Source organism: Hemiscyllium ocellatum, chromosome 9 (assembly GCF_020745735.1).
Source record: "Hemiscyllium ocellatum isolate sHemOce1 chromosome 9, sHemOce1.pat.X.cur, whole genome shotgun sequence".
Lineage (NCBI taxonomy): Eukaryota > Metazoa > Chordata > Chondrichthyes > Orectolobiformes > Hemiscylliidae > Hemiscyllium > Hemiscyllium ocellatum.
In genome coordinates this window covers 38,010,469-38,027,624 of record NC_083409.1, presented here as the reverse complement: position 1 = coordinate 38,027,624, position 17,156 = coordinate 38,010,469, and the positions used below count along the sequence as shown (strand labels likewise).

Sequence of the window (17,156 nt, the reverse complement as noted above, 5' to 3'; positions counted from 1 at the left end):
GATACTGCTTAGTTTCGAGTTAGCTGTGAAAGGCCCGGACCTCCACATCATCCTATTCCTAATTTGATACGAAGGTAACTAGTTTAAGAGTTAAACAGTGTTATATCAGTGCAGTGAGGGAATAACATCAGAGATTAAAACTAAGGCACTTTTATCAATATGAAACAGGTACTTAAATGATGTGTTTAAGATACAGCAGTAAGTTAATTCCTCACCAAATTGAAGTGTAAATAAAACAAGCAACTGGCTTTACCAGATTTGTCTTGTAGTTCATCAAGTCGTTCCCCACGTTCAATCACTCTAGTGATGTTCTCCTGCATCACATCAATAACTTCATCCACTTGATTCTGGACACTAACAAAATAAGAAAAATCGTTAATTCTCAATTACTTCAAAGTTTCTTAAAACTGGCCTTCTGTTAGAAATATCCATGCACCTTTTATTTCCACCATCCCCTGACTCCCACTTCATTTGTGACCAGAAGACCACTGAACATCTTGCCAGTATGTAATCCTAGATTGCTGATTAGTCATGGAATTAGCCACCTACATACCAATTAAGAATAACATTTTTGAAGAGAAAATTACTTGGATATTTGCAAATGGCAAACATTCAAATTTACCTTATATATTACATTACTTAACAAGATTAACTTTCATGGTGGTGCAAGCACAGCAGTATATTGTAAGCCATTATTTTGCTACACCATTATTAGCTCATTCACTACTCACTGGCACTTCATGACATCACAAGTCAGTCACTGCACTTAGTAATTAGTTAAAACATGTTTGAAATGAATCTAGCTAACAAATGTTTCTCGAGAAGGAAAACAAAGAAACAACACAAATAAATGTAAAATACCGTCAGTTGATTTTTCGATGATCTCCAATAATAAAGCTGATCTCAAAACACTAGTGGCTAGTCAATTCTCATTGTATAAAGGAGGGAAATCATAAATACTGAATTAGCTGGATGATTCCAGTTTAATTCGTAAATTACCAGACAGTGTCTTGCTCAACGGCCATACTTCTGACTTGACTAGAAGTTAGTGGAATGGCACATTTGATATCAAACAGCATGAATTAGATCTTTTTTACTCGCTCTTTAGATAGACTAATGAAACTGCAAGTGTAATTTTTTGACATTGAAAGCATCCTTGCATTTCAAACTAATAATTGCTGATTACATATTTGGATTGCAATTCAGAGAGTTGAGATGTATAGTTATTGGGAAATTAATAAGATGGAAAATGGAGCACTTTGTTTTGGTAACCAGGGTTATAAAAACAGTGCAAAACAGGTCAAAGGAGGACAAGATGATTTGATGTTTAAGGCCACTTACCTAGAAAGATGATTCAGATTAGTTCTTAGATTGAATTTTAAAAAAGGGTATACATGATTCTACAAAGTATGAGAGTGCACAGAGCGGCTGTAAAGGAATTATGCTTGCAAGTAATAAACAATGGATCATGGTAAAAGTTGACTTCAGCAGTAACTTGTTCACTTGTCAAGTTGTTTATGGAACAGACTGCCATATAGCGTAATCAATGTAGACTCAGTTGAAGTACTCAGGAAAGGAAATGGAAATATTTCAAATTCAGCATGGGGGGTAGAGGCCTGACGCCAGAGCAGAAGAGAACTGAAAGTGATCTCTGTGGGTGAAACAACAAGGGCTTAAATCAACAGGGCTAGTTCAATGGTCTTTTCTTATTGCTACATTCTTATTTTTGCAAGTCTGCTAACATTACATTTGAATCAATGAAGCTTATATAGTGAAAGTCTAAATGATTCTTTAATTGCTGACAATTAAGACTTACCGACTTCCAGTCAATTTAATTTGATTCCCTGTGGTAGCAGGTTTAAGAGATTTTAAGTAAAATACCCACTATTCTACAAAATTAATTTCAGTTCTCAAAGTCCTTCTATTAATTCCTCTTTCATTCTCCATTTCTAAGTTTTTAAAGAAATGATTTAGCAGCAAGCTAGAATGATGTTTGTTCACCTTGGGCATCTGGATTTGCATCTAGCCAGACTGACGTTTGGAAGTTGCCCATTCTCTCTCATGACTGAAGGCCTTAAACACAATCCCAGAGGACAGTGCAAAACTGAACATAATTCAATGCTCTTTGAACACTGCTGTGCTTTTTTGGGATTGTCTCTTAAGGAAGGGTACATCTATGCTATTTCTGACAGCAAATGTTTGACAAGGAACATGGAAACTGAATCATTGTTCGTTTATTGGAGTGTCCATTTTAATTTGATAAGCAAACGGTCTCTTAAAAAGGAAGGAACTTGAGATATTTTAACATGACAAGGTAATTTACAAGGATAAAGAGATAACCTTTGACCAAAGTACTCTATAAAATGTAAGTCATTAAAGCCATATCACTGACAGCTCTTCTGCTGGCAATTTAGTAGAGAATCTCCGCCGAAATTGACCCAACAGAGTTCTGAACAGGTCATGAGACTATACTTTGTAAGAATTCCCAATAAACAAACACTGAAGTTCACTCAATGTGCTAAAGCCACTCCCCACCACATATTTTCACAATCTTATCCCTATTTGAAAATTTAACTATTTATACCGCAGCATTTATAATTTGCAACTCTGATGAAATAAGATGTAAAAAGAAATATGATGATCCTTAAACATTGTTGTGTTAGGGGCCAAGTGAATGAAGTGACGAGTAATTCCTCCACCTGAAAATGTAATTATATCCATGTGAGTAAGCCCCAGAGGAATCTTATAATGTTTAAAGAGACCAGATTTCATTCATCCAAATTTTGATGTGTGGTGTCCCAACCTGTTCAGCATTTGCTCATCAAGACAATTCCTCCATATCAGGGATCGTTCTAGTGAATTTTCTCTGAACTGCCTCCAATGAAATGATATCCTTCCTCAAATAAGGGAACCAAAACTGCACACAGTACTCCAGATGTGGTCTCACCAACACTCTTTGCAGTTTCTGCAAGATTTCCCTACTTTTGGATTCCAAGCCACTTGAAATATGGGCAAATATTCCATTAACATTCCTGATTACCTACTGTACCTGTATGCTAGCTTTCCATGTTTCACGTGCAATAATCCAAAATCCCTTTGTGTTGCAGCTTCCTGCATTTTTCTCTATTTAAATCATTGTTTTTTTTGTTTTCCCTTCCAAAGTAAACAACTTAAAATTTCCTACATTATACTCCATTTGCCACCTTTTTGCCCACATGCCTAACCTATCATTATCTCTGTAAACTGGTCGTATCCTCTCACTACTTGCCTTTCCAGTTATTTTTGGGTTCTCTGCAAATTTGGTGAGAGTATATTCACTTACTTCCTCTAAGTCATTACTAAATATGAGTAGTAGTTGGGGTCCTAGCACTGATCCCCGTGAAATCCCACTTACCAACCTGAAAAAGTACCCCATAACCCTAATAGTTGTTTCCTGCCCATTAGAAGATAGTTGTGATTGATTGGAGGTCAATCATTTCAGCTCCAGGACATCTCTGCAGGAGTCCCTCAGGGTAGTGTCCTCAGCCCAACCAGCTTCAGCTGCTTCAACGATGACCTACCCCCATCATACGGTCAGAAGTGGGATGCTCGATGATGATTCCACAATGTTGAGCACCATTCACAACTCAGATACATGTTCAAACCCAACAAGATAGAGACAATATCCAGGTTTGGCCTGACAAGTGGTTAGTAGCATTCACACCATCTGCAGTAAGAAACAATCTAACCACTGACCCTTGACATTCAAAGATGTTACCATCAGTGAATTCCCCACTAACAACATCCTGAGGGCTACCATTGACTAGAAACACAATTGGACTCACCATTTAAATACTGTGACTATACAGCAGATCATAGACTAGGAAGGTTGTGGGGAAAAAAATCTCACACCTTGACTCCCCAAAGCCTGTTCATCATAGAAAAGGCAAGAATCAGGAATAGGATGGAATCCTACTGGTGCAGCTCCACCAACACTCAAGAAGCTGGAGACCATCTAGGACAAAGCAGCCCACTTCATTGGCACCACATCAATAAACATCCACTTGTTCCTTTCACCAACACTAGGTAGCAGCAGTGTACTATCTACAAGGTTCACTGCAGAAATTTACCGAAGATCCTCAGATCGCACCTTCCAAACCCATGACCATTTCTATCTCAAAGATCACGGGCAGCAGATATATGGGAACAGCAAGTTCCCCTGCAAACCATTCATCATCACTGAATCTCCCACCATCAACATCCTGGGGATTACCACTGACCAGAAACTCAACTGGACTCATCATAAACATGGTGGCTACAAGACCAGGTAACAGACTAGGAATACAGAGGAAAGTAACTCACTCTTGGCTCCCAAAGGCTGTCCACAAGACACAAGTCAGGAGTATGATTGAACATTCCCCACCTGCCTGGATGAGTGCAGTTCTAACCAATATTCAAGAAGCTTGACATCATCCAGGACAAAACAGCCTGCTTGATTGGCACCAAATCCACAAACATCTATTCCCTCCACTACTGACTCTCAGTAGCAGCAATGTGAATTATCGACAAGATACACTTCAGAGATTCACCAAAAATCCATTAGACAACCTTGCAAACCCACGACCATTTCCATCTAGAAGGACAAGGGCAACAGATTTTTGAGAAGTTTCCCTTCAAGCACTGAGCATCCTTACTTGGAAATATATCCCAGTTCCTTTATTCTTGCTGGGCCAAGATCTTGGTTCTGTCCTAAGGGCAGTGTCATCACCGACAGCATTTGGTCTACACTAGTTCAGCAGCATCATCTCAAGAACAATTAGGGGCAGGTAATAAATGCTGGACAGTAAGCAATGCCAGTACACTACCCATAACATCATGGGCTCTCATGACTTAACCTTTTGACAGGTACCTGTTGAACACTTTTTGGAAGTCCAAATACAACACATTTACTGACTTCTCTCTGATCAACTCTGGTTGAAATTTCCTCGTAAAGCTCTAATAAATTAGTCAGACACGTATTCCCTGTTGTAAAGCCATTCTGACTCTGCTTAATTAGATTATGATTTTCCTTATGTGGTGCTATGAAATCAACAGCTTAACTCCTCACCTAAAACAATTTCAGGATTGAGAAAGAGGAACAATGCAATAAATAAGGTGAATTAGATCCAGAATAAGTACTCAAAGGGGAAAAAACAGAGAGGGGAAAATGTTTGGATTAATATAGAATGACCAAAAAAAAATCAAAAATATCACCAATTTATCTTGAACAGAAAAAGAGATTCCAGTTTCAATTGTTCTTTTTTGAGCTGGTCAGGATGAGTAGTAGTGCAGGAACACATCATTAAAAGGGTGAGTGTGGAGTTAAACACTGGCCCAAACACTTTGCAGCCTGCTTAATTGTCGAATACTGCACAAATGAAGCAATTTCTTGAAATTTGCAGAGTTGAGCAACGGTCATTAACTCAAGGCTAACAGTAAAGAGATAGAATCTATTCCACACTACACATTAAACTTGTCAAAACTTTCATTGTGGAGCAAAAGGATCAAATCAACGCTATAAATTATCCTGAACTGAAGTTATAAATAGTTAACAGCAATATTAAAAAAAAATGCTTGCAGGCAGTTGTATTTCAACAGATAGTAAAACAGACCTTTACTCAGACACTTTCTGAATGAATCCTAGACAATTGAAGGTATGATGATACAATGCCAAGTGTGGTTTGCACATGGTAAAACTTTGAAACCTTAAAAATTATGATGCCAAATTTCAGTGTCATCCATATTCTTGAGTTCTGATGGAACGTCATTGACCTGATGCATTAATTGTTTCCCTCCCCACAGATGTGGTCTGACCTCCTGACTGTTTTCAGGTTTTTCTGTAATCATTTCGGATTCCTTGTACCTACAATGTTTTTAAAAATATTGCTGATATAATTCATCATCTTTTCCTACATATCCAAATTCCAGCACAGTCCTCAGATAAAGGCCTTGGTTCTATTCTTTGACTCCTCAAATACTAAAGTGCACAAAGATTAAGAAGATTGAAAATTGAGAAGTTGACTATTTTCTTCCCATGGGATCAAGGATAATGTGCTACCACTCTAATTCAATGGATTTATCAGTCATCTCAGAACAAAGTGTACAAATCTGCAGGATATGGTACTTGTGGAGCAGGTAGTGTATGGAAGGCTGAGTAGATGAGTTGTTGGGTGATCTGTGTATGCTCTGAATTTTTAATTTTGCCTCATCATGTTCCCAATGAAGTCTCTCACTGTGTTCAGTGCCTTCTCAAACAAACCTTCAACCATGGTTGGTGACAAGCCAGGGGCTCCTGTGAATCAGCAGGGATGTTTGACCTCTTTAGGTACACTGAGAACATCCTAGAGTCTTTCTATTGACAATGTAGGAGTCTTCTGCCAAACCGAGTTCCTAACTGGATCAGTCACTTCAGGAGTATGGTTTAGGGCTAGAACCAACATGTCCTGTTCAATGGAACTGGTTGAGTGATTAGTGCTGTGATGTCATGCATATTGGCTTGGTAGAAGATAATGGTACTGTTATTTTTCTTGGATTGCAACATGAATGGACAATGGCAAAGTACTAGATGACAATGTGCTGTTTTGTAGATCAATCTATTTTGGTATTCTTTTCCGCTGTTCCTCCCAGCATTTTCGTTTCCCACTGATTCTTTTGAAATTAATGTCACCAATCCTCCTGTCATTGGAAACTCTGACTGTTTTTGTATTAACTGAGGAATACCAAGGTTCATTGTATCATCTTATTGCCACACTGTTAGAGTTTATCATAATAAGAAATTAAGCTCATGTTCCTTCTGGTCTGCATGACTTAGTAGCATATGGGATAATGGAATTATCCACTTGAACTAACACAAGGGAAATTAATTTTGAAATTGTAAATACAAAATAACATTGAAAAATGGTTGCCAAACACTATCATAGAAAACATTAAATCACAAGATTAGTGATTTTACGTACATAGGTTGCATGTTTTATCATTTATCTGACTTATTAAAAAAATGTAGGATCAGAACCATAATTCACATGGATTTACTCTTGCAATTCTTTTTTCAATGGAATCTGAATTTGTAAGTGTAAAATTATGCAATCTATCATATAGTGCACAGTATCATTACACTGGTATAACACATTACATCTGAGAAACCATTTGAACTCGCCTACTTGTGTTGATGCTCATGTTAATTAATTGTTAGTTATTAGTCACCGTAAAAAGTATTAAACCATAACATTTTCTTTTTTGCAAATACCATAACTTTAAAATTCAGTGTTCATGATTTAATGACTGCTCTTCAAAACTGTGGGACAGAATAATTAACCTCAACACTGGCAAGTCTGTAGTGGTATAAACTTGTCTCACTGTGTTATGAACCACAGGAAATATTCACAGCTTTACATGCCAACAGAAAGTGTTTGACTTAATAGCTCCCAAAAGCAGTTTGCTTCACACATAATCGCACCAATCCTCAGATTTAAATTATTTTTTCAAATCAACAAGTTACAGGACAGGAATCAGTTGCTCCCACCAACGATCTGGACATTTATGACACCAAAATTTTTAAGCAGACCAAAAGTGATGACAATTTTTATTACTATATTTAGATATAAGATGTTAATGATCGAGCCAAGTGCAGTTCAATGCAAAAATGCTTGGAGTAAAGTTATCTGGAACTCAAAATTTGTGCCAACAATTTGCAAAAATCCCCTTCCTTTTGTGTATTAACTTACGGCCCATCTGTATTTAGCAGAGGGAAGAAAAATCAAGCTAAGAAGAAGGATATATCAGGAGAAAACAATTTGCTCAATAGTGACAGAACATTTTACAGACTGTCAGATTTTTCATTAGAAGGGGATTTAATGGCACTTTCCTTTGTACCCTTCAGTTGAAAGTAGTTTTGATTATAGTTTCTTAAAATGCAAGCCAATAACAACATTATAAGGAAAACAGACTATCTGAAACCTGAGGGAACCAGGCAGAATACACTGATGTCTATTTCCTTCACCAATGTGACTGAAGTCTGGGAAATTGAAGGACTGAGAAGTGAGAGCTAAAAAGGTGTGATCTCAATGTCAAATCATGCTTGAGGAAAAAAAAAGTCTGAATTGAGACAGACAAAGGAATCTTCAGAAAAAAACATAAAGCCTTTGAAGGAATAAGACTCCTTATTTTTAAATGACCGTTTTTGATTGCAGTGAAATTATTTGGTAGAAATTAACAATAGCTGCTTTAGATGTGCTTCTGCAAATAATTGCAAGTCTTAAATCTATGTGGCAAATGTAGCTTGTATGTATTGTGCAAATTCACAGCGCTCAATAAGCATCAATGCTGATGCGTACAGCAAAATTAGTTTTACTTACATGAAAATGGCACAGAGGTGTAAATCAAGTCGCACATTTTGGATATCTGCATACCCGCCCCAACAAGAACATAAGAAATAGGAGCAAAAGACAGTAATTTGGCTCCTCAATATTGCCTCACCATTTAAACAAATCATGGCTGATCGATCTGGGTCTCAAAGCCCCTTTCTTGCTAGCTAAACAAAGCTATCAACTCCAAATCTGTCTGGTTGGCATGGACGGGTTGGACTGAAGGGTCTGTTTCCATGCTGTACATCTCTATGACTCTATTCCTTATGTACTTTCCGCGATCTAGCTGCCACAACGGAGGTGGAGAATTCTAGACATTCACTACCCTCTGGGAGAAGAAATTTTCATGTACATCTCAGTTTTAAAATAGTTGTCCCCTTACTCTGTTACTATGTCCCCTAGCTCAAGATTCCCCTGCTAGTGGAAATATCTTATCAGCATTGCCTGCCAAGCTCCCTCAAAATCTTGTACATTTTAATGAAAGTACCTCTTATTCTTCTAAACTCTAATGGATAAAGGCCTATCCAGCTTGGCTGTTCGTATAAATTACCCACTTCACCTAAGGAATCAGCCTCACAAATCCCTTTTGAACAACCTAAAATACCAGTACTTCCTATTCTCAATATGGAGACCAAAACTGGACACAGTGCTGCAGGTATGGCTTCACCAATCCCAGTATAGTTGTAACAAAACCTTCTTGTTTTTAAACTCCAAACCCCTAGCAATAATTGCCAAAATTCAATTTTTTTTCTTAATTACTTAGTGCACCTGTAAGCTACTTTTCATGTTTCATGCAAAGATCCCTCTGTGCTGCACTTTCTGGACTCTCTCTCCATTTAAGTAATCGTCTACCTTTTGATTCTTCCTTCCAAAGTACATGACCTTGCACTTTCTTACATTAAACTCCATTTGCCCACTCACTTAATCTTTATCACCTTGTAGGTTCTTCATGGTCTTCTCATAACATTCCCTCCCATCTAATTTTGCATAATCAGCAAAATTAGACACATTACACTCTGCCACGTCCTTCAAGTTAAGATAGATAGTAAATAATTAGCCCCAAGGACCGGTCCATGGGACTCCACTAGTTAACTCCATCTTTGCAACCTGAAAGGCCCAGTCTGTCTTCTCAGCACTGACCAACTTTCAATCCATGCTAATAGATCATCTAAATACTATTAGCTCCTATGCTGTGCAATTACCTTTTATGTGACACCTTATCAAATGCCTTCCAAAAATCCAAATGCACAACTTTTACCGGTTCCTCTGCATCAACTCTCCTCGTTATATCCTTGATGAACACCAGCAAATTTGTCAAATTTCCCTTTCATAAAATCATGCTGATTCTGTTTGACAGTTTTAAGCTTTTCAAAATGTTCAGTGATTTCTTCCTTTATAATGGACTTTAGCATTTTCCCCATAACCCAATGTTAGGTTAACTAGCCTATAATTTCCTGTTTTCTGTCTCTCCCTTCTTGGGCAGGCTATCACATCAGCAGTTTTCCAAGTCACTGGAACACTCCTGGACCCCAGTGAGTTCTGGAATATTTCAACCAATGCCTCCACCATCTGTGCTGCCAGTTCCTTTAAAATCCTTGGATGCAAGCCACCAAGTTCTGATGACTTGTCCGCTTTTAGTCCCATTAATTTATTAAATTCTATTTCCCTCACAATAGGTATTGTTACAAGATTTTTCCTCCCACTACACCTTTTTTTTATTATCTCTGGGATCTTCAGCCTGAGGACCAATACAAATTACTGGTTTAAATTATCTGTCATTCTCCTCTTCCCCAATATTTACATAGTCATAAAAGCTCTTGTTGCTTGTTTTCATTTTCTTACTAATTTACTTTTATAATCAATTTTCATCCTCTTGTACCATATTTTTAGTTGTCCACTGCTGATTGCAAAAAAATCCCAATCCTCTGACCTACTAGGTTTTCACTGCTTTGTATGCCTTAGTTTTGATTGGATATTTTCCTGGACTCATCTTTGTGGTTCATCCTTCTCATCAGTCCTTCCTTTTGACTGGAATAACGCTCTGCTGAGCATTAGGAAATATCTGCTAAAATGTCTGCCATTGTACATCCACTGGCTTTCCCTTTGGCCTATTTTCCAAGCCCAGTTTAGACAACTCTTTCTTTCATACCCCTCTAATTGTCCTTATTTAAGGACAGTCGCTTGAGACCAGAGTCAGTCTCCCTCTAACTGAATTTGAAATTTTAGTACGTTGAGATCATTACCCCTACAGAATCCTTAACTGTGAGGCCTTTTATTGATCCTGCCTTATTGCACATTATGAGATCTAAATTAGCTTGTCTTTGGGCAGGTTCTGCAACTTACTGCTGTAAGAAGCAATCCCTGATCACTATAAATTTGTCTTCCGTGTCACCCTTTCCCAGTGCTTTGTCCAGTGAAAGGTACATAACATTTCTGTACTATATATTTTAAACAAATAACAGCACAAACAGGCTGTCTATTAGTTTGGCAGCAAAATCCTACCGTTATTTGTTCAAGTCATTGCAAACACTGGTTAAAGTCTAAAATTAAATGACCTCAACATAAATAGAGTTATGATTTAGAGATTAGAGAAATAGAACAGCCAAAAAAATAGGATGGACGAGCCAACAAACTTAAGTCTAGCTGTTATTAATTATTTTTGAGAGAATAATTCCGTGGCTAAAAACGTGTCTTAAGATATCGAGATGTGACTTAAAAAAAAATAAGACGGCGGCTAACATCTGCAACCTATTAGATAGATAACTGCAGGACTGAGATGATGAGTTGAGACTTTACTGACCATACATGACTGAATGTGAGTAAATAGCTCATCCCACCATCCCAGTGTCTCCAGATTTCACAAAATGCTTTCAATCATGTGATTTTGGGGTTAGCTATATAAAATGATTTGGGGTTTAGAAGTTTTATTTGATATAACCAATGGTTCACATTGAGGAATTTCAATTCTTTAGTTCTATCCCCCACTTTAGAACTGAAATATCTGAATTTATTTCAGAAATTAAAGATGTGATGATCAGTCATAAGTTTTGGCAAAATATAGTGTATTTTAGAAATGACAGTAAAAACATTTAAATGAGAATCAAGTATAATTTATCTTTGAACATGACTATTTTCTGCAGCTTGCGCAAGTGAGGAAGATTAATGAGGGAGTCCAGACTTCCCATTAGAGATTCAAATCCATACTCTTTATGGTGGTGCATCCAGCACAGTGTATTTTAATACAAAATTGAAGCCATAACTTCAATCTAGCATTAATCAAGTTGATTCACTTTATCACTGGAACAATGGCTTAAGCAATTAATTCCGATATCATTACACAGGAAACATAATATTTAAGCATAAATAATCAGGATTTATACTGTGGCACTTGTAACATCTAATGACTAGAAAATTGCAGACTTGTTTGGAATATTTATGTTTCTCTGGAAATTAGATCCTGGTTTGAATTTTTTTTTTCTCTTTTTCATGAACAGGATGTCGAAATTATAATTATATTTAAATAGAATATTGCTCATTGGCAAGTAGACCCTGGTTTGTAGAGGTTTGGAGAATGCACCAAGCAATGATTACGAATAGTCACTGCAAAGCTGTGTTTAAATTTTACACAAGAGGTTTAGGAAGGGTGAAACTAGTTGTTTCATACTGCTACTGTGGAGAAGCAACCTCTAACAGGATGCTGCCAACAAGCCAAATAAACATTTTTCCTACATCACAAATGAGTAAAACAGTAGGCAATTTTCAGTGTCAACATGTTGCCAGATACATACAGCGTACACCCCGAAGACTGGTGGATAGCCGCAAACAGCAATTCCGTTCAACTGTTTGCAACAAGCAAGGTATCAACCAGCCTGAACTTGGAAATCTCACAACACTGTCATAACACAAGATGTGATTCTGCAATTGATATTCCTCAATTTGTGAAGAATTACACTGTGTAATTTAGGACTGCCAGTTGGACTCGCATGTGTGCACTTGCATATACTGAAGGCTGCATACGAACAGACAGGGCTCTGATCTTTGTCGATGAAAAGAACATGTACATGCACTACGTCTACTTCAACTAAGGAAAATTGGTGACAGTCATTCACTGGTTCACTTCTCTGCACCATACTTTAACCATTTAGACAACCTGTCTGATTTAAAATTTAAACAATGCTTGGCAGGTAATTCAAGTCATCATTAACTGGTGCATTCTCCATGGTAAAGTCTCTATCAAAGTTCATCTACCAACCAATATTGTCCTCCCTCAGAATTTATTTTATTCAGTAAAACTCAATTTCTGGACTACCAAACAAATATAAATTGAAATCTTTAGAATAACAAAAGCACAAATAAATAGTTCCTAATCTATACATCTTGGCACTCTTTGCAACACATTTCAACTGATCTACAGAAGGAAGCATCATGATGCTTCAGGGAGACTACAGTCAACTGGTAATGGAATTTTGGGAAATTTAAGATTTAAATATTAACATGAACAAACTTGCTAAGATTAAGGCTATCCAAAGTCATTTAGCTTACAGTTTGAGTCATATTTGGAACTACTGTGAAATTTTGATTTTCAAAAATGAAATCTTGCTGATGTCAGTTCAAGTTAAAAAGCATCAGAACATGTCCAACAGAGTGGTTGCCTGAATCTCCAGTCAGTCAGTCCAGAGAATGCAAGCCCCACAATGGCAATGTGAGAACTGGATTTCGTTTACTTTTAAAAAGTGGACATGAAACCATAGATCACTCATGCCCTGTAGGGAAAGGAGCCTATTTTTCTTAACCCCTGTGTATGTGACTCCACTCCTTCATTAGGGATGTGGTTTAATCTTAACTGTCCACAACCAGCTGCAACCTTTGCAGTGATGTTCACATACAGAAAATGTTTTAATAAAAAAAAGTCCTTTCACTTGAACTTGAATTGCCAAATTTCCAGTTTCTGCTGGAGTTTGAGATAAATGTAAATACAAACAAACAAATTTGGAGAACCAGGCCATATGGCCTCTCAAGCTGTTCCGTCAATTGATGTCGTCATTGATCTGTATGTGGCCTCAACTCTAGTTTCCTGGTTACCCTCTACAACCTTTGACCCCCTTGTTAATCAAGAATCTCTCTCTCAGAAATATTTAATAATTCTGCCAACACTGCTCTCTGGGGAAGCAAAATCCACAGAACAATGACACTCGAGAAAAGCAATTTCTCCTTGTCTCCATCAGAAATGGGAGATTATTTTAAAACCTTATTTATTTTCTCCTGGAGTGGAAAGTATCATTCCAACTCCACCCTGTTATGTACCCTCAGGGTCTTATATTTTTATAAAATCACATCTCATGCATCTAAGCTCCAATGATAACAGACCCAATATATGCAACCTCTCCTCATTAGATAACTCCTTCATCCAGGAATTATCAAGTGAACCTTGTTAAACTGCATTTAGTGCAATTATCTTTCTTAAATGAGGAGATCAAATTATATACAGTACTCAAGATATGGTATCATTAACACCTTCTATTACTAGCATAACTTCCTTACCTTTATAACCCATTCCCATCACAATAAACATCAACATCACCTTCTTAAACACTTACTGCAATTGCATACTAATATTTTGTAGTTCACCCAGGATCCCCATACTACAGAATTCTACAATCTCTTGCTATTTAAATAACATCTTGTTTTTCTATTCTTACTGCCAAAATGGGCAAGTTCATGCTTTTCCACACTATACTCCACTTGCAAAATGTTTGCCCATTTACATAGTCAAATTATATCCCTTTGCATTCTCCTTATTTTTACAGGAATCAGTTAGCTCAGTTGGTTGGATGGCTGGTTTATGATGCAGAAGAGTCCCCAATACTGTGGGTTCAATTCTCACATGAGAAGAGGTTACTGTGAAAGTCTCACCTTCTCAACCTCACCTGAAGTGTGGTGACTCTCAGGTTATAACACCAGCAGCTGTTTCCATCTGATAAGAAAGCAACTCTATGGTTCTCCCAGACTATGGAACTTTTACTTACTTTACTTTTTGTTTTAAACTTCTCTTCATGACTCACTATACTACCTTTAAGCCATCATCACATCTAGCAGCCATACATTTGGTTCTTTCATCAAATTCATTGACATTGATTGTAAATAGACAAGACCTCAGCATTGATTGCTGAGGTACCCCACCAGTTACAGCTTACCAATCCAAACACGACCCAGCAATACCTTCTCTTGGTTTCCTGTTAGTTAACCAATCCTTGGTACTAATAAGTTAACCTTATGCTCCAAGCTTTTATTTAGTAAACCTTGAGGCTGCACCATATCAAAGACCTTTGAAAGTCCAATTATATCACATTTACAGGCTCCTATTTACCTACAGAAAAAAAAATAGAAAGGCTATTTCATTGCAGCATTATTTCTCTCTTTTGGGTCTAGACTGGATACGGTAGATCAGATGGTGATCAGTCCAGCAGTTGCCTGCATCTCTCATGGCATAGCTGATACAAACATCACTGCAGTCCCTTGCCCACAGATGGTGTAGTTAAGCAAGTGTCAGTGTTTGGATTGTGGATGTTCTTCAGATGTTTATTCTGTAAGGGTGGCACGGTGGCTCAACGGTTAGCAATGCTGCTTCACAGTGCCAGCGACCCAGGTTCGATTCCAGTCTTAGGCGACTGTCTGTGTGGAGTTTGCACATTCTGCGTGGGCTTCCTCCGGGTGTTCGAGTTTCCTCCCACAATCCAAAGATGTGCAGGTTAGGTGAGTTGGCCATTCTAAATTACTCATAGTGTTAGGTGCATGAGTCAGAAGGAAATGGATCTAGATGGGTTGCTCTTCAGAGAGTCGGTGTGGACTTGTTGGGCCAAAGGGCCTGTTTCCACACTGTAGGGAATCTAATCTAATCTAGAATCTAATCAATCCATCTAAAACATTCAATCAATCCAGCTGAATGTTCCCATAAGTACAGTGAATACACAAACATTTTATTGGCTGGAACCTCGTGATCATGGCAAGTACAGTATAAATGCAAGTTCTTTCATTATTTAAGCTTTCAGATTGCCTCAAAGAATTTTGCAGAGAATAATCATTTCAAAATCAATTTGAAAGAATTTTAAACTTCCAACGACGTGACTTGGGAAGGCAAAACACGGAACAATTTATTATTCCAAATGAAATCAAGCAAGTATCATCAACCACCATCTCTCCATCTCATTTGCAAGTTATTCTTGGTGAGATTCCAGACAATAGCAGCAGCGTGAAAATCAACAATGATATATCAATATATTTAATATCACAACATCTTTAAAAAAACTTAGATAAAATACAACATGCAGTATTAGACACTACAATCTAAAGCATATCATACTTTGGGGGGGAATACAATCCAATTTCATTAATTATACCTCATCAAAAAAATCAAAAAACTATACCTCATTTAAAAAAAAATGGGGATTTTCACTGTATAACATATTCTAATGGAAGTATTTTAAGAATCACTACAGGACAGGACAGGATATGTAGAGACAGACTGCTGAAGAATAAGTCACATCAATCATTCAATATCAAACAGATTGCCACAAGGAAATCATGCAGATATATAAATAGTAATGTGAAGTAAAAGGTGACTACCCTAAAATAAACTTTATGTGGAAAAAAATAAGCATGAGTGTTTATGCTCGTATTGTCACTTCAAAAAATTGTTAATGCAGAAAGTGTATTTAAAAGGCTTAATCAAAATCTAAACGTCGCTTTCTTCCACCCACGTTACTGGCTTGACATGTTAGCTATCAGATAAGCAAATGGCTGACAATAACAGCTATTATTGTTTCAGTATAACTGTAGAAGGATCATTAAGAAAAATAATGGTTACAAATTTAGTACTTATTTAATTCTTTGTATTTTTAATCTACTGAATACCTCAGATACTGGACTGTTATCTACTTTAGCAGGATTTATTTCATTACAAAATGCCTAAATTCTACATTCACTGAAGTTGGGCCAATGATCATTTATGTGCAAAACATGAATATTTTTAAAATAAATGAAATGTTTTGACAAATCTTCTCATTACATTTGTGTCTTGACAATTAAATACTGCAAGCTTTTCTTTTTACATCTGACAGTAAGAAAACATTATTTATACTTTATGTAAACTATTTTCATATTGGATTCTTGCCACATTCTACATCACTCTATTTGACATGGCCAACAATTATGGATATTGCCACAGATGCCATCTAGCCTGGATCACTTGGTCTGCTCTATTACATATTGTGCATTACCCATAACGAACCAAAATACATTTTTGGCAAATGTATTTGCCAAAAACAGCAAGATTAGTCCAGGATTATATAAAAAAGACATACAGGATTTAAAAATGTAACATATTGGACACATACTGCTTGATCTTATCATTCTGTGGTCCAAACTTTGGTCCAGTAGGTCCTCTTCTGTAGAGAAAACATTGAGTTAGAAATGCTGAAGAATGATAGGTATAAACATCATGATTAAACAATCTGAAAATGTTGCATATTGAACAGGTTATCAAACTTAATTCTTAATCATCAGATCATGTTATGCATAGCACCTTTCATTCAACAATGACCCCCAATTGAAAGAGTACAGACTCCTTTTTAATGCTAACTGCACTCAATCATGGATTCATTCACCTCAGGAAGCCTCATTAACAACAAGTTATCCTTTAAATATATATGAAGTTCCATTGATTCTGTTTGCATAACCCTTTCACACAATGCATTCCCAACTAACATAACTTGCTGC

At 37.0% G+C, this 17,156-nt stretch overlaps 1 protein-coding gene across 2 annotated transcripts in view; it reads right to left on the bottom strand.

The window, feature by feature from the left end:
- vamp4 (vesicle-associated membrane protein 4) overlaps positions 1–17,156 on the bottom strand; it is a 54,516-nt gene that overhangs the window by 16,297 nt on the left and 21,063 nt on the right. For both annotated transcript variants that reach the window (XM_060830153.1, XM_060830154.1), the window contains exons 4-5: positions 16,775–16,825; positions 254–354 (exon numbers count right to left, since the gene is read on the bottom strand). In XM_060830153.1, the coding sequence (XP_060686136.1) occupies positions 254–354; positions 16,775–16,825 (152 nt within the window). The remainder of the gene's footprint in view (positions 1–253; positions 355–16,774; positions 16,826–17,156) is intronic.